A 27074-nucleotide genomic window follows, 5' to 3' on the forward strand; every position below is an offset into this window, starting at 1 on the left:
TAACATTTAATACTCATTTAATGATATTTTAGGATACTAATATGACACATGTCATCAATTAAATAGATAGGAAGATTTGTAGGATTAAAAGGTAAAAAAGATATTTAATTTCTCTTTTTTAAATTGTTTCAACTAATAGAAGTTTTGGAAATTGAGCCTTCACGATTGGATTCATAAATGTCACCATAATTAGGTAAAAATTAATGTCAATATTATAAATTTATAATTCTATTAACTAAAAATTTCTAAATACTCCTCATTTGTAAATCAAGTAAGACACTTAGTTACCATTAAGTAAAAACTTCTTTAAGATAACCAAACCAAATTCCTAATTCTATTACAAAATTCATGCGAAACCATTAACAGAAAATCCTCCATCAACAGCAATTGTTTGGCCAGTGATGTAAGAAGCAGCAGGTAAACAAAGGAACGCCACCATTGACGACACTTCATTTGCTTCTGCAACACGTTTTAGAGGAGTTCTTGATACCACTCTTTCCAAATACTCCTCATTTGCTAGCACCTACATAAAACAATTTGGTAATATAAATTATAAAATTCCAGCATGATCATAGAGAAAGAAGGGAAAGAGGAGAAGATATTACTTGTTGGGCAAGTGGAGTTTTAGTGTACCATGGTGCTACACTATTACTCCGAATGTTATCTTTAGCCCATTCACATGCTAAATTCTTTGCAAGTTGATTCATTGCACCTTGAAAAATGGAAGTTAAAAGTTAAAAACTTAAATCCCTTTTCCATGAGAAATTAGAGTCTCGAAATTAGGAAAATTGGATAAGGGAAAGTGTATATATATACCTTTGGTGGCTCCATAGATGGAGCCAGAAGAAAGGTGAATAGAACCTGCAACAGAGGAAATGAACACGATGCTTCCAACTCCAGAAGCTTTTAAAAGAGGGTGTGAAAGTTGACACATATGGTATGAAGATTCCAAATTGGTAGACATGAGCTTGGAATACTCTTCTGAAGTGTAATCGGTTGTAGGTTTCCTGATGTTTGTTCCAACATTGTTTATCTACAGGAAAGAATTCAATGGAAGTACGTGTTCTTACAAATGTGGATTTTGTAAAATCATTCGTAAAAGTCATTGTTGTTTAAACTAGAAATGGCTAGCCATTATTAAAAATATCTTAAAGGAAAGAGCACAAACGAATTGTGGATCTAGAATTGGTTTCAAAGCTTTCAAAATGTAACAATTGAACGAACTATGGATATAGAAACAGAAACTTGTTTCAAAATAGGGAGTTTCTCCCTAATAATTCGCAGTAACAAAATCGATTTGGGGAACGTTAACATTAGTAACAAAATCAAAAGAACTTACAAGAATGTTGAGCTTTCCATTGAAGACAGAGGAGACTTTTTCTAGAAGCTGTTCGCGTTGAGGTCGAGAAGCTGCGTCGCAGACGGATCCGGTGACGGAGAAGCCCTTGACGGACCATTCCTGTAAGCGTTGATTGAGCTCAGCCTCGTTGCGAGAGCAGGTGTGCACCGCCGCCCCTAACCCTGCCAATTCCTCCACCACAGCGTAGCCGATACCACGTGTGCCGCCGGTGACGAGAGCAGTCATTCCGGCAAGAGACCATCTGGAATTTGTAGTTGCAGAACTGCTCTCCGCCGTCGTCATAATCTTTGTATCCTGATTTGCGACGTTTCTTTGGCAAAGACAATTTCTTCCGCTTTTCAATTGATGTTCAGTTGTTCACAGTTTCACACCCTTTTGTTGCAATGCAACGTGGCATTTTATTTTATCCAAATTCGTATAAATAAAATATTAACAAATATATATTATTATTATTATTGTCAGCAATTTTAAATTAATAATTTTAAATTAATAATTCTTCAACTAATTTATTATAATACATTTTAAGTATTTTAGATAAATTATAAGCATTATCAATATAATGGATTTAAAAGTATCAAACAATAAACAATAACTCACATATTATCTAATTTAAAGTTCAATCATCTCATTAGTCGTTATCCATAAAAATAAATCGATTTAGATAGATATATTTTATGTAATATTATTTCAATGAAATATATCTATAGGTTGTATGGTGAATTTGGAATTATGATGTAAGTTTTATATTTAACATTTTATTTATACATTTATTATTTTTAATGAATTTGAAAACTATCTTTTTATACATGTTTTATTATATTTAAAATTTTAATATTTATAATTTATTTTAAACTATCTATTTTAAGGAAAAATTATTATTATAAAAAGTAAATTTTAATAAACATTTTTTTTGTTAATTTAACATTTTTATTTAGATCTTTTATTTAAAAAATTTTAACTATTTAGAAAAAAATAGGTTTTGAATATATTATATAAAAATTATGTTTTGAAATTAACATCATATTTAGATTAACCAACTAACTATATTACAGTGAGAATAAAAAAATAATATTGAAATTATAATAATATTGGATTTAATGTATTAATTTAAAAAGAAATTAAAAGGTTTGAGGTTTCAAATGAATGTGACGAAAAGAAAAATACTTACTTTATAAGTATATGTAGATATAAACTAGGTGATAGAGTCATGTAATACATGAGTTTATTTAGATGAAAAATAAAATATGAAATTCTAAACATGTGATAAGTTTGAATTTATAAGAAAAGTGATAAAAATATTGAATTATTAAAATTAAAGTTTTTTTTCTCTTTTAAATTTAAACAAATAATTTAGATAAATAAGCAAATGAAACTAATGAGACTTTATGTAGGAATTTTTAAATTAAAAGGAAAGTTCATTAATGAAATTGATATGCATTAATTATTACATTTAAATATTATATGTATTTTAATAAAATAGAGCAACCATAAAATGACATGTGGAAAAAAAACTAATTTAAAATAAATAAAAAATGACATGTTGCAAAATGAATAAGAGTATTTTATGTGGCAAAAAAATCTCTTTCTCTCTATACATTTGTGCTTAAACGTTAATTCATGTATTTTCGATTATGCAATTCATAATTCTACAATTGTCATTTCCATGAGATACTACATGTGATATCAAAGCTTAATCTTGGAGGTTTAAGCAACTATTTCAAGAACAATGATCCTAAATAAGAACATTTTTATGTAATCGACAAAATGTTCGAAATATTTGGTGAGTCTCTCCAATCGATCTATTTTCTTTTCATGCTAAATTTGTTGATCCAATTTAATTTCTAGCCCACTTTTCAACACTAAAGCCAAATTCAAAATCATATGATTACTTAGCCCAATTCAAACTCAAAATCTCATTAATGTTCATCGATTCATTCTCTTTGGCCCAAATTACAATGACATTTTTTAGCCCAAATTGATTTATCTTATCTTTTATTAGTGTTTGTTAGGACTGATAAGCCCAACAAAATAAAGGGGTACAAAACGCTACTTTGCACTAAAAATGTAATACAATGTAAGCAGGGTCTATCCATAGAGACAAGGGCAAATGCTTATACCTTTTTTTGTAAGGTACAATATTGCTCATAGAAGTTTGGGGTTGATATACAACAATTTAAAAAGGATAATAAAGAAATAAGTTAATGACCGATTAAATGAAACAAATTCAGGATTTGTGAGAACTACAACTCTATGCAATACAATTTAGCAACGTGATTCCAAGGATGGTATGATATCTACTCTATTGGATTAGGTGTCTAAGCTCATAACTATTTTGGTATGTATTTGACCCGATTATGAGCATGGTCCTTTTGGATTGCCTTCTCCATAGCAACTGATAGGATGAATTAAAGAGAAAGATGATTAATTATGATTTATTAATATATTATGAGAATAATATATTAAAAGAGAAATCATATCGTTTAATTAATATTAGTCAAGAATTAATTAAGAATTAATTTAGTGGCTAAAAGTGAAGGGTCTAGTTTATGGTTTGGGCTAGGATATTTGATGTATAGGTCTTAATGGGTCTTTTGTCTTGTAATAGAGTGTTTTGGAAGAGTTTACGGCCAGAGGTTTATGGCCGTAAATAGGTTTACGGCCGTAAACCTGTTTACGGCCAATGTTTCCCTATTATAGGGTGTGTTTGAGTCAGTTGCAGGTTGTTGTCGATCCACAAAGTTTACAGTCATTTGTGTTTGTCCAAGTTGTACCCGACGTTTCTTTGATATAAACGTGTGCTAAGCTTGGTTTAATCTTCTTCTACTCCATTCTTATCTTGTTTGATTGTTAGTTGCTTGATTACTAGTTAAGATCCATGTTTCTAGGGCCTTACAATTGGTATCAGAGCTTGGATTGTATCAATCAATTTTGTTAGATCTAGAGTTTTTTTGATCTTATTTTTGAAGGATTTCTATGTTTTTGGATAGATCTTGGCAAAATAAGGAGGGGTTTGTTCTTCGCGTTTTTCATAAAAACGAGTTTTTGATCGAGTTTTGGAGCAAAAAGGGTGAAAAACATCGTTTTTCTTCGCATCTGAAGCAGGGTTTATGGCCTCGGAGTTTACGGCCTCGGAGTTTACGACCTCGGAATTTACGGCCCCAGAGTTTACGACCTCGGAGTTTATGGCCAGAGTTTACGGCCTCGCCTCAGTGTTTATGGCTATATATGTGTTTACGGTTGTGTGTACGGCCGTACACAGGTTTACGGCCGTAAACCCGTGTACGGCCAACTGTCTCATATATATAAGGTAAGGAGTGCTTGAGAGAAAAAGGGGGCTAAAGAAGAAGAGCATTTTGTAGAGAGAGAAACTAGAGAGAAGATTAGTGTGTGTGAGAGAATCTAATGTGTATGGAGCATCACTCATATCTTTGAATACATCATAAATTCAAGTTATTCTTCTTCTCCTTCTCTTCTATTTTGATCTAGCATCATCCGTTTGATTGGGATTCCGCACCATCAAACGGATCTGATTGATGCACAAGCAGATTGGGGACTTACAAGTGGTGGATTTTGAGACGCAAAAGCTCAAACATGGAATATTACAAAGACTTTCATGATTTCAGTTCATGGACAAGGGTTGATCTTTTAGAACTATCTAGTGCTCCATTTGCAAATCCATCAGGTGATCCACGGGCAACTCATTTCAAGCTTTATCTGGAGAACCAAGTAAAGAAGGGATTTCCTAACATGAAGACCGTTGAGTCCATCATTAAAAGATTCCCTCACGTACTAGATCCCAAGACAAACCAGCCTTTCCAGATCGTGATATGGCCACCGACCAACCAAGTTAGGCAGATCCATGTGTTGCATACCTTCTGTGATGGATCTCTTGTGAATATGCTTTACTGGGTGTATGATGAAACCACTGCGACTGCTATCATTAAGTTTCAAGATGGTTGCTTTTGCCTGTTCGATAAAAGAGACCTACTTCATTTCGGAAAGTGGGATATTCATCATTTGGCACTACATCATATCAAAGTGGCTGAAGAGATCTTTGAGCCTGCTGCTAAAGAATACACGACAATGGTTGCAGAGATAATCGGAAAAGAGATGTTGTGTGGCGCGATTGGGGGGGGGGGAGTCCGATGTGCTTATTGTTGAAAAGGACTGAGTCAAGGATAGCCCCAAACCAACGGGGAAATTGAATGGTCTAGTTTATGGTTTGAGCTAGGCTATTTGATGTATAGGTCTTAATGGGTCTTGTAACACCATAAAAATTAAAACAATTTTTCGCATTTTCAAACACATTTTTACAAACTCCTTTATTCATAAAATGTCATAATATCATGTCCTTGTTTCACAAAATATCCCCCAAGATCAAAATACATAAATCCCATGTGTGTGTACGAATCAAGCCGGGGCCTTCCCGCGGTCATCACTGGTACCTGAAACACATAACACCGAACACTGTAAGCATAAGCTTAGTGAGTTCCTCAAAATACCACTCTAACACATAATAGCCACTCGAGGCTGTAACTCTATTGACCCTCTGGTCAATGTGTCTCAGTGGGGCCCTTCAGCCCCAACTCTCTGTGGGCCCTTTGGCCCTAACTCTAGGGACCCGAAAGTCCCAACTCTGTAACTCTGAATCAGGCATATCACATATCACAATAAATCACAACACATAAATAGCATTCAAATACACTAGCATATATCTCTATAGTACTCTGCCACATAACTCTGTTACCACACTAGGTAAAGTATAGTGAGAAGACTCACCTCAGGCGTCTCGGTAAATCTCTGACTCGATGAAACATATTGCCTAGCCACCGCCTATTCACAAAAATAAATACTCTTATAAATATAACTCTCGAGACTAGACTCAACCTGCCATTGGCACCCTCAGAAAGGTAAAAGACTATTATACCCTCCCCTCTTGTCACAAGGACTCTATTGACAACCAAACCCTAAAAGTCAACAAAAGTCAACGGTCCCACTTTGACCCTACTCGCCGAGTGCACCCTGGTGACTCGGCGAGTTCTCATATGTCCTTTAACTCTTTGTCCCGCTTGACACACCGAGTCCCTCCCTATACTCGACGAGCCATACCAGCCATGAATCGCGGGGCCACCCCGACTCAACTCGCCGAGTCTCAAGAACAACTCGGCGAGTACCGCCTTGAACCCAGTCCTCTAACTCCCTCCTGACTCACTGAGTCATCCCCCCAACCCGGCGAGTCTACTCGCTGAAGGGGGTTAGAAAACCCTAACTCTAAAGATAAACACTAAAACTGAAGGAGGTTAGAAAACTCGAAGAGGGACCATTTGCTCCACATAATCACTCTCCAAAGGGGGTTAGAAAACCCTAACTCTAAAGATAAACACTAAAACTGAAGGAGGTTCAAACTATTACCTCAAAATGAAGTCTCTGAACTCTGGATCTGCTTGAATTGCACCTCCTCTTTGCTCTTGTAACCTTCTTCTTGCTAAACCAAAGATACAAGGTCAAAAAGTGTCTTCTTATCTCTCTCACGACAATTTAGCTCTCTTAGGGTTCTCTCAAGGGACTGGTAGCCGCAATGGGAGGCTATAAGTGCCCTTAAATAGGCTCCAAACCCGGGGAATTAGGGTTTCATTAAACAGCATGGACTCGCCGAGTCCGGACGCGAACCCGGATGAACATCCGCGACTCTACTCGGCAAGTCTTGGCTCCAACTCGCCGAGTTCCTCCACAAATTCCAAAATAATTAAATAAATTAATATACCTGTAAATTCAGGATGTTACAATTCTCCCTCACTTGCATCAGACTTCGCCCTCGAAGTCTCACTCTGGAAACAACTCCGGATGCTGCTCACGCATCTCACGCTCCGGCTCCCAAGTAAGCTCTGACCCTTTCCGATGCTACCACTGGACCTGCACCAGAGGCACCTCTTTGTTCCTCAGAACCTTGATCTTCCGATCCCTGATTGCCACCGGTCTCTCAGCATAATTCAGGTTCGCATCCACCTGAATATCCTCCAATGGTACCACTACTGACTCATCGGCTATACACTTTCGCAACTGCAACACGTGGAAAGTGTCATGGATCTGACCTAACTCTGCAAGTAGCTCCAACCGGTAGGCTACCCTGCCTACCCTTGCGATCACCCGAAAAGGACCTATATATCGGGGCCCCAACTTGCCCCTCTTCCTGAATCGGATCACTCCTTTCCAAGGAGAGACCTTCAGGAGTACAAAGTCGCCGACCTGGAACTCGAGCTCGGATCAACGCCTGTCCGCATAACTCTTCTGACGACTCTGAGCGGTCAATAACCTCTGTCTGACCTGTTGTATCTGCTCAGTCGTCTGAAGTATAATCTCGGTACTACCCATAACACGCTGCCCGACCTCTCCCCAGCAGATGGGGGTCTGACACCTTCTCCCATACAACAACTCAAAGGGTGGCATACCAATGCTCGAATGATGGCTGTTGTTGTAAGAAAACTCTGCCAAGGGCAAATACGTGTCCCAACTCCCACCGAAATCCAACACACATGCCCGTAGCATATCCTCGAGCGTCTGAATCATCCGCTCGCTCTGTCCGTCAGTCTGGGGGTGGTATGCGGTACTAAAATGCAGCCTAGTACCCAATTCCTCATGAAATTTCTTCCAGAATCTGGAAGTGAAACGCACATCTCGGTCTGAGACAATCGAGATCGGCACTCCATGCCGCGATACCACCTCCCTCACGTACATCTCTGCCAACTTCTTTGCGGAAGAGCTCTCACTGATAGCAAGGAAGTAGGCGCTCTTTGTCAACCTGTCCACCATCACCCAAATTGCATCGACTCCCCTAGCAGTCCTTGGCAATTTGGTGATAAAATCCATGGTAATCTGTTCCCACTTCCATTCGGGAACCACCAACGGCTGCAACTTACCATGCGGTCTCTGGTGCTCGGCCTTAACCCTACGACAGGTCAAGCACCTCTCAACAAACCACGCGGCATCCCTCTTCATACAGGGCCACCAATACTCTCTCTTCAGATCTAAATACATCTTAGTGGCCCCAGGATGGATCGAGAACTTCGACCGATGAGTCTCTTCCATCAAAATGGTACGCGTCCCTCCCACAAACGGTACCCAGATACGACCCTGAAATGTCATAATCCCCCGGCTATCGGTAACGAACTCCGATACCAACCCGACAACTCGCTCTCGCTTCTGGCTCTCAGGCTACACAGCCTCAGCCTGTGCCCCACGAATGGTGTCCAACACCGGAGTTATCACGGTCAACCTCAAACATACATCACGCAATGGGGCGCTCTCTGCCCTGCGGCTCAGTACATCGGCTACAACATTAGCCTTTCCCGAGTGGTACAGGATCTCACAATTATAATCATTGACCACGTCCAACCACCTCCTCTGTCGCATATTTAGGTTGGGCTGATCCATCAAATACTTCAGGCTCTTGTGGTCCGTGTATATCGTACACCGAACCCCGTACAGGTAGCGACGCCAAATCTTGAGGGCGAACACCACTGCCCCCAACTCTAGATCGTGGGTGGGATACCTTGTCTCATGAGACTTCAGCTGCCTCGATGCGTATGCTATCACATGCCCTCTCTGCATCAGTACCGCTCCCAACCCCAAAATCGACGCATCACAATACACCACAAAGTCCTCCATTCCCTCTGGGAGGGCTAACACTGGAGCTTCACATAGCCTTTGGCGAAGCATCTCAAAGGAGGCCTGCTGCTCTGGGTCCCATGAAAAAGCGACACCCTTCCGGGTCAACCTGGTGAGTGGCACTGTGATCTTGGAGAAATCCCTGATAAATCTCCGATAATAACCTGCCAACCCTAAGAATCTCCTGATCTCGGAGGGTGATCTCGGCACTTACCAACTCATCACTGCCTCCACTTTGGCCGGGTCGACCAATATCCCTTTCTGGTTAACGAGGTGCCCTAGGAACTGGACCTCTCGCAACCAGAAATCACACTTGGAGAATTTGGCGTAAAGCCTCTCCGATCTCAAAACTACGAGGATCTCCCTCAAATGCTCCTCATGCTGCTCTCTAGATCTCGAATACACCAAAATGTCGTCGATGAATACAATCACCGAGCGATCCAACATCGGCCTGCACACTCTGTTCATGAGATCCATGAACACTGCCGGGGCATTGGTGAGTCCGAAAGGCATCACCACAAACTCATAATGCCCATAACGAGTCCTGAACGCTGTTTTCTGAATGTCCTCATCTCGCACCCTCACCTGATCATACCCAGACCTCAAATCAATCTTGGAGAACCAAGATGCTCCCTGCAACTGATCGAACAAATCGCCGATCCTCGGCAACGGGTAACAGTTCTTGATCGTCAGCTTGTTCAACTCCCGATAATCAATGCACATCCGATGTGAACCATCCTTTTTCTTGACAAAAAAGATAGGTGCTCCCCACAGCGAGCTACTCGGCCGAATAAACCCCTTTCCCAGCAACTCCTGAAGCTGCAAGGATAACTCCTGCATCTCTGGAGGTGCGAGGCGCTAGGGCACCTTGGCGATAGGCGCGGCCCCCGGAACCAAATCGATACTGAAATCCACTTGCCTCACGGGAGGCACGCCTGGCAACTCCTCTGGAAATACATCCGGGAACTCACGCACTATCGGAACCTCCTCAACTGACCTCGGTCTCTCTGAATCAACCCGTGTATCCATCACATACGCTACAAAGCCCTTATAACCCTGCTGTAGACACTGTCTCACTCTAGCGGCCGAACAAAATGCTGACCCAGAACGTGTACCCTCACCGTACACCGTAAGAACTCCCCCACTAGGGTCTCGTATGGTCACCAAATGTCGCTCGCAGTCGATAACTGCTCCGAATCTGCTCAACCAGTCCATGCCCACAATGACACAGACATCACCCATCGCAATAGGAACTAAATCAATCGGGAACTCAACACCGAAAATCTCGAGTATGCACCCTCAGATCACCTCTGTGGCACATATCACCCTCTCGTCAGCTATGGAAACTCTCAGAGGTCGACTCAACGCCTCACAACTAACACTGATGTGCTGACTAAAAGCCAAAGATACAAAAGACCGACTCGCACCCGAGTCAAATAACACCAAGGCAGGTACATAATTCACAAGAAAAGTACCTACGCATGACAATATATAAGCACAATATCTCAACATCAAAATAAATACACGAAAGAATACGTACCAGCCACGACATCGGGCGCTGCGCGGACCTCCTCCGCGGTCAACTGAAAGGCTCTCCCTCGTGCCTTCGGTGGCTCGGCCTTCACTGGCCGACTCTCGGTAGCTCTGATGGCAGCAGGGGCAGATCCCTGAGATGCTCCCTGTGCTGATCCCCGCAGCTGCGGACACTCTGCCTTCCGGTGTCCGGTCTGGTTGCAGTGAAAACATACTGCAAACCCCTTGGGGCAATCCTTGGCCATATGCCCTTCCTTGCCACATTTATAGCAAGACCCTGCTCTGCACACCCCATCGTGGCTCTTGCCGCACTTGTTACAAGTGTGGCCCCTCTGGTTCCCTGACCTCGAATCAGCGGGCTTGGCCCGCTTGGCTGCCGGCTGAGACTGCACCGGTCGCCGATCCCTCCCCTGAGACTCAGCCTCCTCCCTAGCCTGGGTCTCCAGCTCTATCTCCCTCTTCCGGGCATTTGCCTGAAGCTCGGCAAATGTCCGGTACGTCGAGTTTGCCACGAACTCTCGCATATCCCTCCTCAAAATGCTCAGATATCGACTCATACGTGCCTGCTCAGAGGACACGTGCTCTGGGCAGAACATCGCCCGCTCATGAAACATCCTCGTAAATACCGTAATAGACTCAGTACCCTGCTTGAGGGTCAGAAACTCCTGGGCCAAATGCTCCCTCTCCACCTGGGGAACGTACTCATCTCGGAACATAGCAGTGAACCTTTCCCAGGTCACTGCTGCAAGCTCAGCAGGCGTATAGTGCGCCGTCACAAACTTCCACCAGTCCTTCGCTCCCAAGCGAAGCTGGTTCAGCACGAACCGGACTCTCAAATGCTCAGGAGATGAGCAAATAAAGAAACACCCCTCTATGTCTGAAATCCATCTCATCGCCGCAATCCGGTCCTGGGTCCTGTCAAACTCCGGTGGTTTTGTGTTGCTGAACTCTCGGAACAGCAACGCATCACCACCCTGCGGCCTAGTCGCAGCTATAGCTACAATGGCCGCATCAACAACAGTCTCAAAAAGAGCAGCGTACTTCTCATCAAATGTCTCTATCAGCGTGGTCTTGATAGACTCGAACATCTCTGGTATCTTTGCCCTGATGGCCGCAGCCACCTCCTCCTGGGTGATCCTACGGATCTCCTCATCCCTCGTATCACTGATCCCTGGTGTGTGGCGAGTCCCAACCATGATCTCTCTCTCTGAAATACAACATAAGAATAAATATCAGGGACTTTCTCGAGTATACTTACACTCGAATACTCCATCCTACTTGTCCCTTGGTACTCCAAGGATTCTTACTTGGTCTGTGCACTGACCCGGTGTCTTCAGTAGTACGGGCCCAATACTACTGTCCACACCACATCAGCATTCACCCCAAGTCCTCCTCCCAGAGTCCCAAGTTCCAAGCACTCTACTCTCTTTAATCATACGATACTCGCAAGCAGATCTCTCACAACCTCCTCGCTGCTACCTGAACCCTCTGAAATATTCCTAGCAACAAGACTCCTAGACTCAGGCATCACATATCAGGCCACTCTAGTCCTAATAAGAATACCTAGTCTACTCTAGCATGCATAGCATAGCTCATCATATAACATATCACATCATATCTTATAACATTTATAGTAATGGTATTTTGGGAAATCACCGTTCGGGCGCTGGCGGTTCGTACACACGACTCTGCTATGTTTGTCTCGTAAGTTCTTCTTTTGAAAACTTGTTTTATTATCAAAATTTCCTCAAATCCTCGGTTTGAGTTCAGATACGCCCGAAGGTGCACCCAAATCCCTCAAACCTAGGCTCTTATACCAACTTGTAACACCGTAAAAATTAAAACAATTTTTCGCATTTTCAAACACATTTTTACAAACTCCTTTATTCTTAAAATGTCATAATATCATGTCCTTGTTTCACAAAATATCCCCCAAGATCAAAATACATAAATCCCATGTATGTGTGTACGAATCAAGCCGGGGCCTTCCCGCGGTCATCACTGGTACCTGAAACACATAACACCGAACACTGTAAGCATAAGCTTAGTGAGTTCCTCAAAATACCACTCTAACACATAATAGCCACTCGAGGCTGTAACTCTATTGACCCTCTGGTCAATGTGTCTCAGTGGGGCCCTTCAGCCCCAACTCTCTGTGGGCCCTTTGGCCCTAACTCTAGGGACCCGAAAGTCCCAACTCTGTAACTCTGAATCAGGCATATCACATATCACAATAAATCACAACACATAAATAGCATTCAAATACACTAGCATATATCTCTATAGTACTCTGCCACATAACTCTGTTACCACACTAGGTAAAGTATAGTGAGAAGACTCACCTCAGGCGTCTCGGTAAATCTCTGACTCGATGAAAAATATTGCCTAGCCTCCGCCTATTCACAAAAATAAATACTCTTATAAATATAACTCTCGAGACTAGACTCAACCTGCCATTGGCACCCTCAGAAAGGTAAAAGACTATTATACCCTCCCCTCTTGTCACAAGGACTCTATTGACAACCAAACCCTAAAAGTCAACAAAAGTCAACGGTCCCACTTTGACCCTACTCGCCGAGTGCACCCTGGTGACTCGGCGAGTTCTCATATGTCCTTTAACTCTTTGTCCCGCTTGACACACCGAGTCCCTCCCTATACTCGACGAGCCATACCAGCCATGAATCGCGGGGCCACCCCGACTCAACTCGCCGAGTCTCAAGAACAACTCGGCGAGTACCGCCTTGAACCCAGTCCTCTAACTCCCTCCTGACTCACTGAGTCATCCCCCCAACCCGGCGAGTCTACTCGCTGAACAATTTACGTGAAACCCTTGTTGGGTTATGAGCATTCTAACACTCCTAAGTGTACATGCAACCCTAAATACCTTAGATCTATGTTTTCTCTATTATACATGCAAATAAGAACTTCCAAGGTATTATCCTAATCTGGCATACAAAACAGTGAATGTAACAAGATAGAATACATACCTCTTGATGTAGAAAGTCTTCATGAAGCTTGAGTGCCTAGCCCCAATAGTGTGGAAGCCTCAAATGGAATCACAATCACCAAAACACTTAGAATAACTTGAGAGAATTCTACAACTCATGAAATCGGATAGCCCTTTCTTTTCACACACTAGTGGCTAATTTTGGTCAAGAATAAGATGCTTATATAGTTAGGGTTACACCATGTAAACCCTAATTGACATGGCCTTTTCATTTCCATGATCCATGGGTACAAATACACCATGGAGCATCCATGGACCATCCTATGGGTTTTAGCCCAACTTGATTATCCATGGAGCATTAGCCCACTATACAAGTATGGATGATTTACACAATCAACCCATATATTTAATTAGTCTTCTTTTGATCACTTAATTAATCCTAGATTAATTCTTGATCAATACTAATTAAATAATCTTATTATTCTTATTATTAATATACTAGAACTTATAATATATTAATAACCATAAGTGTATTATTTCTCTCATTATAGTCTATCCAAGTGCATGATGGTATGCAACCCAAATGGACCATGTCGGGTCGGGTCAAGTCTTACCAGTTATAGTTATGGACTTAGACATTAATCCAACAACCCTAACCCTACTCGCCGAGTCTCAAGAACAACTCGGCGTGTTCATGCCATGCACAAACTCTATTGACCTCCTGAGGTCAGATCTGTTTCCCCAAACCATAGATTTGGCCTCCCGAAGCATGAATGTCACGTAAAGTTCGAAACTTGATGCTTGTATAACCACAACAAGGCATCAAAAGGTGATTTGGTCCCAAAAATGGCAACCTAAGTCCAATAACCCCAAACTAATCCATAAAGCTCCAAGGGTTAAGGTCTCTGGACCTCTTTGAGTCTAGATCCAAGGCACAAACTCGAAGAGGGACCATTTGCTCCACATAATCACTCTCCAAAGGGGGTTAGAAAACCCTAACTCTAAAGATCAACACTAAAACTGAAGGAGGTTCGAACTATTACCTCAAAATGAAGTCTCTAAACTCTGGATCTGCTTGAATCGCACCTCCTCTTTGCTCTTGTCACCTTCTTCTTGCTAAACCAAAGATACAAGGTCAAAAAGTGTCTTTTTCTCTCTCACAACGATTTATCTCTCTTAGGGTTCTCTCAAGGGACTGGTAGCCGCAATGGGAGGCTATGAGTGCCCTTAAATAGGCTCCAAACCCGGGGAATTAGGGTTTCATTAAACAACGTGGACTCACCGAGTCCACTAATGGACTTGCCGAGTCCGGACGCGAACCCAGATGAACATCCGCGACTCTACTCGGCGAGTCATTGCTCCAACTCGCCGAGTTCCTCCACAAATTCCAAAACAATTAAATAAATTAATATACCTGTAAATTCAGGATGTTACAGGTCTTTTGTCTTGTAATAGAGTGTTTTGGAAGAGTTTACGGCCAGAGGTATGTTTACGGCCAATGTTTCCCCTATATATAGGGTGTGTCTGAGTTAGTTGCAGGTTATTGTTGATCCACAAACTTTACTGCCATTTTTGTGTGTCCAAGTTGTACCCGACATTTCATTGATATAAACGTGTGCAAAGCTTGGTTTAATCTTCTTCTACTCCATTCTTATCTTGTTTGATTGTTAGTTGCTTGATCACTAGTTAAGATCCCTGTTTCTAGGGCCTTACAAAAAGAGATTAACTAAATAAAGGGGACCGATACTGTAATTATAAGATAGTTACAAAGTTGGGCTTAGGATCTATAAAGAAAGCATGGACGAAATATATTTGAGGATCCATATTGAAATCGTCCAAGGGCCTTCTAGAAGGGTCTTTGCACTGCTTAAGGGCTAAGCAGCTGGATTAGGGTTTCCTAGTTGATAACCCTAGAAGCCTAACTATAAAAGGAACCCTTGGGTAAGCCAAAAACATCCCTAACCTTCTAAGAGAAACCCTAGGACGTTTTTGGTGCCTCCTCCCTCTCTCCTTGTTCATCTTGTTGCTTATGGTGTTTGTGACCTCATTAGAGGTGTAACATTCGAGGCACTAAGCTTTCAAAAGTCAAGATCAAGAAGGTTATTGATTATTATTGCTACATAACAATCAAGGTAAGATCTAAACCCTTATTCATATGTTAATTCAATTATTGTATGCTAGATCTAGGGTTTATTGCTTTTGTATTCAATGTTGTATGTTCAATTAGAAAAACCTAGATCAAAGCAATTAGGGTTGCATGAACACCATAGGAATGATGTTATGCTCATAATCCCTCAGTAGTATCAGAGCCTAGGTCGTTTTTCTAGTTGAATAGATGCAAAATTGAACTGTCAAAGGATCAAAAAGTCGAATTTTTTGTTGTCTGCGACACCGACTCGGCGAGTCTAGGGTGCAGTTGTTGGGATTTTCGATTTTTTGAGTAGTTTTTGATGAAGATAATTACCTAAACTCGTTTTTCTTGCCTAAAATCGTGTTTTTATGTTTGAAATGGTTATCCTTATCAAAATTGATGGATTTGGTTAAATAAGGATAATATAGGATTATTATAAGTCATATATTTAACCTGATAAGTTTGAAAAGTGTCAATTTACACCCTTGAGGTTTTATAATTTAAGTTTGAACTTAAATGTTTTAGTTTTTGAAACTTAAATAGTTAAACCCTAATGTTTTGAATGGTTTCAAAACTTGTCCTCAAGTTTTGGAATTTAAAATTTAATTAAAAGGTCTTGATTTTGAAATATTAAATTCTAAGACCTTAGTATTTTGAAAAGTTCAAATCACACCTTTATGGTCTTATTAAATCAATTAAGTGTGTAATTAAAAGAGAGTTAATAAATCCATAATGTAATGGTTTATATTTAATAAAATTAAAGGTATAATTTATTAGATTAAACCACCTAGTATTTTAAAAGTGTAAAATACACCCTTATACTATATAAAATTAAAAGTCTGATATTATATATTTATGAGTAAAGAGTCAGTCTTACCGTTAGTAGACCTCATTCACGAAGCTGGTCTATAAGGGGTGTTTAAGGAAATTGCCTATAAAATGGAGATTCAATGGGTATCTACTCTTACCCACTGCACTCTTGACTAGTGGAGGGTCGTTAGCCGAACAGGTAGGATATGACACAACCTTCCATTATAAGTATAATGAAATATGAAGTAACTAAACACTTTTATAAATTCCCAAATCTTAGTTACTTTAGGAAAAATGTGGAGTTGGTGCTAATCCATGAAATTGCTCATTACACCTTCTTGTTCGTTAGAGGAGCGTGTGTGGTTAACCGGCACACTAATATAGGACCGATGGAGGATGGAAATGGGTAGCTCGTAGATTATCATAGATTAATGGAGCGTGTGTTGTTAACCGGCACATTGATTAGGTGATATGCATCTTCGAGAGTACCAAGCTAATTTACATGGTTATCCACACCTTATTTGTGATCCTCGGCATCCTTGTCACAAACTTGGAGGGCACAATCGAGATTTAAACATGCCTTTGAAAGGTTCAATGAATCTCAAAGGATCTAGGAGTCCAAAGGTAGATGCTCTACTAATACTTCAGTAACAAGCGAGTTCCCTTGGCGCTCTCATGTGCCAATCACTAACGATTCCTAACACCACTGAACCCTGACAATGCCGAATAACCATCCTATGGGACTCTGTCCGCAACGTCCCACATAATACCCTTCTTTCCTAGTGCTCCAAACAAATCTCTTACTTCCGAGCTTTAGAAATCAGATCATTTAGGGTCTCCCACCCTGACTCACTTACCAGCTCAATCGTCCGTAATTGAACTACAGTAACTGAAGCAACCTCTGCTCTAACCGGGCTACAAACTACTCCCATAATTTAGTCTCTAATCCTGAAGTGCAATAGATCGCACAATCAATCCTTACCACCCGATACAAGAGATCAAAGGCAAATCGAACCTCATAAAATACTTATGCCATATCGACCCACCTGCGCTTACCAGCACTGAAATACTGTCGCCAACCCCTGCGACTAACTGACCCGAGCTGGAATACAACCTGATCCTGGGTCACAAGCCTGCTCAATCCTTCGAACTCGTAAACTGGAATGGCACAATCCTTGCCCTGGAAAACAACATTCCAATCCTATCAATTAACCATTCTAATTCCAGCTACATAACTCCAGCTGAACATAATCATTACTCCTTTCCAGAGTCCCCGCGACTCACATTCCGGCCTCGAGCAAACCCCCGAAGCCTCAAATCTAGAAACTCATGTGCTAGACTCTCCCGCTTAACCTACAGAATGTAACAAGTACAAAACATCTCCCTGATCCCAAGTAACTGTACCCCTCTGCTTATCAAAATATGTCCCAGTAACAAGTCCCGGTACTGGAAAGCTCAATCAATTCCTACCCCTACCGTCGTTACAACTGTTAAAGCTGCTGCGACAGCCGTCTCAGCAATGGCTATGTAGCGCTCATCGAAATACTCAACCATGGCGGTCTTAATAGACCCTAACATCTTCGGTAACTGTCCCCAAACAAACTCGACCACCTCCTCCCGGATGATCTCACTGACACGGTCCTTTGACAATGCTAGCCTATCCTGGCTGCCAGCTCCCGATCCTAACCTGGATCCGGTCTCAGGCCGTCTCGTAACCACCAATCTGGTAAGACACCAGAAAAATCTTTAATAATCCATATAATGACAGGGGACCAGCTCCCAACCCAACCCTAGGGATTGTGACTTACTTGACACGCGTATTGGTCCTGTGCTTTCAGTAGTATGGGCCCCTACTACCTTCCACACCTACCCATATTTGTCTCAAGTATCACCACAACACCCTAACACTATACACAACATGGTGAGCGCTCAATCCTTACTCCTAGAAGAACGCTAAATATCTCATAACTGGCCTCCCGGCCTCACACAACCCACTAGGGGTGAGCGCTGTGCGGTTCGGTGCGGTTATTAGCCAAAACCTCACCACTAACCGCAAATGCAGTTAATCCATTTTCAAAACCGCATGGTGCGGTTATTTTTGCGGTGCGGTTTTATTTTTTTTTGTGTTGCGGTTATTAACCGCATGGATTTGGTGCGGTTATTTTATGTGGTTTTTAACCACAATTTAGAGCTCAAATGGTTTTAAGACTTCAAACATATTACTTCTAATAATAATAATAAAAAAACCATAAGGTATAAGACAATTAACTATTTAACTAAAACCACAAACAACTAATATCTTAAAAACGTCAAATCAATAGTAACTAACAATAAATGTCTTAAAATTGTCTAGTTTCATCATTTTTCATAGTTAAACATAAGAAAAAAACTAACACTTTTGTTTTATAGTATTTTATCCGTCTTTCAGTCATGAAACTTGTCTTATTTTTAATATTTAATAAACTAATAATTGATAAAAAAAATTGTATATAATATATGCGGTGCGGTGCGGTTTTTTTTGCGGTTTTTGAAAACAAATAACCGCACCGCACCGCAAATTTGCGGTTTTTGAAAAACAGAAAACCTCACTATCGGTTTTTATTGCGGTTGCGGTTTTTCGGTTGCGGTTTATGCGGTTAATTTTAGTTGCGGTGCGGTTTTTGCTCACCCCTACAACCCACCCATCTATGAAACTTCCACCAACCCTGTAGTACTAGTGTATGCTAGCCATACATAACGCTGGACCCTATAGACTTTCGAATATCCAATCCTACCCTAAGCTCCCAATCAAACAAGAACAGAACATAAGGCCAAATCAAACATTCTTAGGCTATAAGATCTTAATTATGTATAGCCGTGATGCATACACTAAGCAACTGTAGTAATGATGTCAATCTCATATAAAGGAAACCCTAGGCTAGCATGCACATGAAATTAGACAATTCTATCATGCAATTCCTGAAGATCCCTAGCCTAGTACTAACATGTTGTTCTAACATATCTTATAATCAAATAACTTTTATGGTATTTTAATTGGGGTCTACTTACTGGCTTCGGCTGATCGTACACCCTGCATCCTCCTTTACTCATTTGAAAACCTTTTTGAAAAATCATTTTGACAATCCTTTACTTGATTTGAGACTGGAGTTACACGAGTGTTCCTCCAATTCACTCAAACCAAGGCTCTGATACCAACTTGTAACACCCATAAAATTGAACCCAATTTAAAACTTTTTAATACATTTAAGAACAGTTAAGTTATTATAGTTTGGTTTCAAAATAGTTTGAACATCAGAGTATCCCCAGAATCAAATCATAAAACCCATGAAAATGAGGAGCTGTACGATCATGCTTTTGCCTTACTGCGGTCATCTGCTGCACCTGAAACAATAATCATTAAATGTAAGCTCGAAGGCTTAGTGAGTTACCCCCAAAATACCGACACACATACAGTCCAATAACACATGAACAAATAACATATCATAACGAGTCTGGAATGCCTACCGGGCCCTCATCTCGTATCTGGAATGCTCCCGAGTCCTCAGTATGAGTCTGGAATGCTTACCGGGCCCTCAGCTCATATCTAGAATACTCTAGGGTTTGTTGGCTACCGCACGAAGCAGTACAACCTCAACCCATCCCACATAACATGTCGACATGTAATAGATAAATACACATACATGAAATTAGACAATATCACATGTAGTCCTACAGACCTACCAAACTAACATATCAACTGGCATACATCACTAGCATGCAATACTAACTCATGATCGACATCTAACACTACTAGGATAATACATCCAATGGGCCAGCCTTGGTGCCTTAGACCCTTTAGTATAGTGAGGATAACTCACCTGGCACTGCTGAAGTCCCGCAAATACAACTCCAGCTGCTGGTTGACAGATTCTCGCACTGTCAACATCAAACAATACCCAACTAATATATGTGTTACAAGCCCAAGGTTCAACTCACACTATAAAAGCCCAAAGGTCAAATCATGGGCCAAAGCCCAACATATAGCCCAATTTTCCAAATTGGGCCCAGACCACTACATGGTCTTTCCTTAAGGCCCATCCAGTTATTCCAATCCAATTCCCATGGCCCATTATCACATAATTATAAAGGTCTAGTTATGGCTCATTTATGGCCCAATTTTCAAAATTGAGCCCAAGTCCTCACATGGGCCTTATCCTAAAGCCTATCTAATTACTTTGGTCCATTAACTTGTTCTTGGATGGCCCACCAACAGTCCAATCGCAAAAGTCCGATAGGAAGTCCCAATTCAAGGCCTGAGTGAGATTAGGGCTTTTACATGAAATGATGATTAGGGTTAAATGTATCTTACTTAACCCATTAAGGACTTAATCCATTAAGTCCATTATTGCCTTAAGCTAGTTACAAATGATTATTAATTATTATTTTAGGTTATTAAAAAATTTCTCGCGTGAGTGTTCCAATGAGTCTCAAAATTAGGATTTTATTGGCATTAGGGTTTCCAACCCAAATACTAGCCCATTTATTAATTTGTTGGACTTTTAGGTTATTTAGGGCTTTATTGGGCCTATCAAGCCCACTAGAATGTCATTAAGCCCATAAGGGTTTTGATGGGTCAATTGGAGTCCATTAGACTCATTAGGGTTTTCACTAAGCCCATTTGGCTTCATTGGGCCCATTAGGCTAACAAGGCCCATTAGGGTTTCAAGCATCCCCAATCGAGTAACCTCACAAGGCAAGCACACCGCCACCCGACACGGCGGCCGGTGGTGGTTTTTGACTTTCTTTCCATTATTCCATTTGTTACAATTTACAATATCATCCAAAACTCGCACACACTGAAAAAAAAACAAACACACTAATAAAATAACACACACACTCAGCCACTATGGTTGGCGGCCTTGGTGGTTTCTCTTCCATTTCTGATGAACAGAAGAAGCGTACACACCCAAAGCAGCAGCGACAGCCGGCGACACTAGCCACTCGGCAACAGCAACGGTCGGCGACACAACGAAGTGGCGGCAGCAGCACAGCGGAGCGGTTGGCAACCGCTCGCGTCGACCTGACCTGATGGAAGCAACAGCAGCATCACGACCATCCTTCCACGATCCCCATCGTCCTCAGCGCCATTCAAGACGGTTCCTCCGATCTCTCTCGTCGTCTGGCGGCTAGGGTTGGTGACAGAAGGAAGAAGATAAGAAGGGTGGTGGCAGAATAGCAGTTCAACGGCGGCTAAGGAGGTTTCACAGCCTCAAGTTGACCTTCCTCGCTTCAAACTTGGTCGCCAAAAAAGGTATCCCGATGAGCAGAATGAGAGACGATGGTTGGTTCGGCGGTTAGAGGTGCTAGCAGTGGTGGTGGCGGCCGGAAGGAGCGGAGGTATAAGGTGGGTGGCGGCTGAAGTGTTAAGGGTAGGGTTAGGGTTTGCATGAGGTGTATAAGGGTTATATATGGGCTAATCGGAGGGTGACGGGTTCACCCGATTCCATCCTCAAACATTTGTATGCTTTACATGTTTAGCCCCTCTCCATAAGAAGCCTTTCAACGTAAGTCCCAAAGTTACCTTTTCTACCCCGACTTCGTAAATTTCTTTCAAATCCAGCCTATAATTCACCAAACAACCCTTCCCTCAACAATTCGTAGGTCCAGAATTTACTATTTAGTCCCCGCTTCCATAAATCTTTACAATTTAAGTCCCATAATCACACTTGACCCATAGGGATTCAAATCTTGTCATTTAGCTTCCCGAAACCGACTCCCAACTAATTATTATTCGGTTTTGGGTTATTATAATATTATATAATAACAACAATTACTTCTCGGGACCATCCTTTGATATATAATTATTTATTTTAGGGCTACCATTTCATCATTAATTTATTTATTTATCTAATAAATAAACAGGGTGTTACACAAGATGACAGAGCATATCCAACAGGTCATGCAGAGGTTACTGACGGCCTAGAGTCGTCAGAAGAGTTACGCCGACCGGCGCCGTTGAGAGCTAGAGTTTCAGGTCATAGATTTTGTCCTCTTGAAGGTATCCCCATGGAAAGGGGTGATTCGATTCAGGAAATGGGGAAAGCTAGGTCCTATATACATTGGTCCTTTTAGAGTGATCGCCTGAGTGGTAAGGTAGCTTATCGGTTGGAGCTACCTATAGAGTTGAGTCTGATTCATGACACCTTCCACGTATCTCAACTGAGGAAGTGTGTAGCCGATGAGACAATACTGGTCCCTTTAGAGGAAATTCACATAGACGTGAGCCTGAACTACATTGAGAGGCCGATAATGATCTTGGATCGGAAAGTGAAGGTCCTGAGGAATAAAGAGGCACCCTTAGTCCAGGTTCAGTGGCAACATCGGAAAGGATCCGAGTGGACTTAGGAGCCGGAATCTGAGATAACAGAGTAACACCTTGAGTTGTTTCCGAAGGATGACTTCGAGGGCGAAGTCTGATTCTAGCAGGGGAGAATTGTAACATCCCGACTCCCAGGTATGCAATTTAAATTATTTTATTCATTTTGAGAGGGCAACTCGATGAGTTGGAAGCACCAACTCGCCGAGTAGAGAATATTATGGCCGCGGGATTTTTAGAGTCTACTCGATGAGTCGAAGGACCCCGACTCGACAAGTAGGAGTTGAGTGAGGAAACCCTATTTTTCCGGGTTTATGTCCTATTTAAAGGACCTTAAGCCTTCATTTCTGCCACCCTTGTCACCCTACTACACTATGTGAAACCCTAATCGAGCTATAACCTTGTATGTGAGAAAGCGTGGTTAATATAGTGCGTTTTATTGCATTCTTGGAGGAAAGTTGAAGAGCAAAAGACTTTGGACGACAATGAGATTTTGGATCTGGTGTTCATTCATTCCTAGCTTCTGTTTGAAGGTAAAAAGTCACCAACTTGCTCATTGTTTTGGTTAGATCTCATTTTAGGGAATTTAGAGCCTTTTTCCCATCCTTCTTGGAGTTCTAGAGTGTTATGAGTTTGTCATGGAGTTAAGACTCCAGATCTAGACATATTGAGGTCCTATGAGCCCAAAGATTCAGGCTTTTTCCAGCTTTAGGCAAGTCTTCATGCATGAAACCCTTTATGGAGCTTGTTTTGGCATTTTGAGCTCTAGATGTCATGCATGAACATAAAGCTTGCAGCTTTACGTGATAAATGAGCCTTAGCAGGTTAGATCCAAAGTATGAGACATTAATTCAGCCTAAGATCGTCCGAATGAGAAAACGGACTGAAGAGACTTGACGAGTCAGTGAACTGACTTGACGAGTCGGTTAGGGTTTTTCCCCGATGAGTCTGGACACGTTGTAACTCGGCGAGTTGATGAGTCAACTCGACGACTTGATGAGTCAACTCGACGACTTGATGAGTTGGAATTTCACGATATTATGAGGAAAACGAAGGAACTCGAAGAGTCGCATAGATGCACTCGACGAGTTGGGTCAACATGGATTGTTGACTCGAGTGCTGACTTCTGTTGACTTTTAGGGTTTGCTTAAGACATGGATTATGGAGACCATGGAGGGGTAAAATGGTCTTTTACCTATTCCAAGAGTTAGAGAGAGAGGTTAACTGAATTTATTTAGAGTTTTGGGTATAAGTGTTAATTAGAGATGATTATGACATGTAAGTGGGGATTAGACCATTCGAGGGGTACGACGTTTATCTGCTTGCTTACGAGGTGAGTCTTCTCACTATACTTACCTTGAGTGGTAACTTTGTGTGATCGGAGGGTCTTGTATGCTTATATTGAGTATTATGATATCCCGCATTATGTCCTTGTGATTTATGTTGTGTATTATGATGAACTTTATTGAGTTAGGACCGAAGGGTCCAACCCGAGTTGTGGGATCAGAGGGTCTCCACTGAGACTTATTGACCGGAGGGTCTTCATTGAGATATAGCCATGAAAGACTAATGAGACGTGTGTGGTATTTTGGGGAACTCACTAAGCTATATGCTTACCATGTTATGTGTTTCAAATACTTCTCAGGAACACAAGAAGATGTCGGCTTTATTATACACACGAGATGGAGTTAGTGTTTTTGGGGATCCTGGATTTATCAAACAATTTATGAATTTGTGTTTTTGATAATTTGACATTGTGGTTTTGAAATGTGATATTAAACAATATGATTTCTCCTTTAATATATTATTCTCATAATATATTAATAAATCATATTTAATCATTTCTCTTCATAATTCATCCTATCAAGTTGCTTTGGTGAAGGCAACCCAAAAGGACCATGCACCATCGGGTCAAGTACATACCAAAATAGTTATGGACTTAGACACTAACCCGAAAGTGTATTATGCTGAGCTTTATTGAGTTAGGACCGTAGGGTCCAACCCGAGTTGTGGGATCGGAGGGTCTCCACTGAGACTTATTGACCGGAGGGTCTTCATTGAGATATAGCCATGAAAGACTAATGAGATGTGTGTGGTATTTTGGGGAACTCACTAAGCTGTGTGCTTACCGTGCTATGTGTTTCAGATACATCTCAGGAACACAGGAAGATGCCGACTTTATTGTACACATGAGATGGAGTTAGTGTTTTTGGGGATCCTGGATTTTATCAAACAGTTTATGAATTTGTGTTTTTGATAATTTGACATTGTGGTTTTGAAATGTGATATTGAGAATTATGTGGTTTTGAAAATGAAATTTTTGTTCGCAAATATACAGTGTTACAATATTTTTTATGTTTTAAAATGTTTTTGGTAGGATCTTACAATCACGATATTGCAGAGTAGAAAAAGATCTTATACAAGATTCCGATTTTAACAACGTTACAAAAAAAATGATACATGTTGGAGATTAAAATACTATTAACATCATTTTTTACGGCATAAGTTAAAAAATGGTCTAAAGTTGGAGATTTAAATAAATATGTTAAAACCAATGAGGAACTATATACATCACATGACTAGTTAACCAACCACACTATTTTTGCGGTTCACTCTAATTTACTTCACGAATTCTTCCATTGATGCTCAAAATTCAATACCTTGTTAAAATCCGAGAGAGATAATATGAGTTTTGTACAATCATACATTCAACATATATCATAACTTACATCATCTATTTTTGATACTCACCACTAATTTTTAAACAAAGAAAGATCAATACTAATCAAAAGAGAAACTCCTTGAGCATTTTTGCAAGTCACGGGAAACCATTAACAGAAAATCCTCCATCAACAAGAATTGTCTGACCAGTGATGTAAGAAGCAGCAGGTAGACAAAGGAACGCCACCATTGATGACACTTCATTCGCTTCAGCAATGCGTTTCAAAGGTATTCTTGATACCATTGTACCCAAAAACTCCTCATTACTTAGCAACTACACAAAATTTGCTTATTGGTTGATTAAAATCATAACATTTAATGGGTTAAATAGAACAAATATAAAGAAGGGTAGGATTGAGGTGTATTACAGGTTCAACAAGTGGAGTTCTAGTGCACCCTGGAAGCTAAATTCTTTGCAAGTTGATTCATTACAGCTATGAACAGAAAATGGAAGCTTAAAATTTCTTGTAACACCAAATACAATCAATAAAAAGAAAACCATAGTACCTTTAGTGGGTCTGTAGATAGATGTGTAATTAACATGAACAGAACCTGCAATAGAGGAAATGAAGACAATGCTTCCAAATCCAGAAGCTTTTAAAAGAGGATGTGAAAGTTGAGAGATATGGTAACACGATTCCAAATTTGTAGCCATGACCAGGGAATACTCTTCTGCAGTATACTCCAAACTAGGTTTCACTATGTTCGTCCCAACATTGTTTATCTAGAGTTTCGAAGTTTGTATAATTATTTGTAAGAATACAATTAGTAACACAAAAATGAATAATGAATGTGTTCGTTTCAGAAGATTAGGAATTCCTGCAAAATATGATGAAACTTGATGTATCAAAAAATTCCCTAATTTATCGGTGAAATAAAATCAAAAGAACTTACTAGGATGTTGAGCTTTCCATTGAAGATAGAGGAGACTTTGTAAAAGGTGTTGGCGTTGAGGACGAGAAGTTGCATCGCAGACGGATCCGGTGACGGTGAATCCCTTGGAAGACCATTCTTGTAAGCGGTGGTTGAGCTCAGCCTCGTTGCGAGATCATGTGTGTACTGCCACTCCTAACTCCGCCAATTCTTCCACCATAGCGCAACCGATCCCACATGTGCCGCTGGTGATGAGAGCAGTCATGCCGGCGAGAGACCATCTGGAATTTGTAGTTTTAAAACTGCTATCCGCCGCTGCCGCCGTCGTCAAGTTATCCGATTGTTTTTGCTGTCGATATCTTCGAGAAGATGACTAGTTTAGACCTTCCGGTTTATAACAAGCAGATGATGGTAGTTGCTGAATATGGTCCATATTTTCTCACTCAATCAACGCATGTCCTTTTTTTTGGTTCGTATCACGCTTCTTTGTGCGTAATTGATATCCGCCAAAAAGAAAAACTACTTTAGATATATATTTAGATTGTGAATTTTTTACACACTTTATTTGAATTTTTTTACAACTTTAAATATTATTAAAAGAGAAGCCTTATTACATCATCTAAAACAATCTGGATCGTTGATGGTGTTTTCTTTATAGATTTTACACCCTTACAACAAT

The 27074-nt window shown here is 40.9% G+C and overlaps 1 protein-coding gene and 1 pseudogene across 1 annotated transcript; both read right to left on the reverse strand.

Annotated features, from left to right (window-relative positions):
* Positions 1 to 259: 259 nt before the first annotated feature.
* Positions 260 to 1728, reverse strand: LOC145073781 (tropinone reductase homolog At5g06060-like). The gene is made up of 4 exons (XM_079020273.1): positions 1340 to 1728; positions 817 to 1033; positions 606 to 712; positions 260 to 523 (listed from the first exon to the last, which is right to left on the reverse strand). Exons 1-4 carry the CDS (start codon positions 1640 to 1642, stop codon positions 347 to 349), a joined length of 804 nt encoding a protein of 267 aa, XP_078876399.1. The 5' UTR covers positions 1643 to 1728; the 3' UTR covers positions 260 to 346.
* Positions 1729 to 25537: 23809 nt separating this feature from the next.
* LOC145075931 (tropinone reductase homolog At2g29360 pseudogene) lies at positions 25538 to 26832 on the reverse strand (annotated as a pseudogene).
* Between the last annotated feature and the right edge of the window lie 242 nt (positions 26833 to 27074).

Source organism: Lactuca serriola, chromosome 9, assembly GCF_051521515.1.
Source record: "Lactuca serriola cultivar US96UC23 chromosome 9, Lser_US96UC23_V15, whole genome shotgun sequence".
In the NCBI taxonomy this organism is placed as follows: Eukaryota; Viridiplantae; Streptophyta; class Magnoliopsida; order Asterales; family Asteraceae; genus Lactuca; species Lactuca serriola.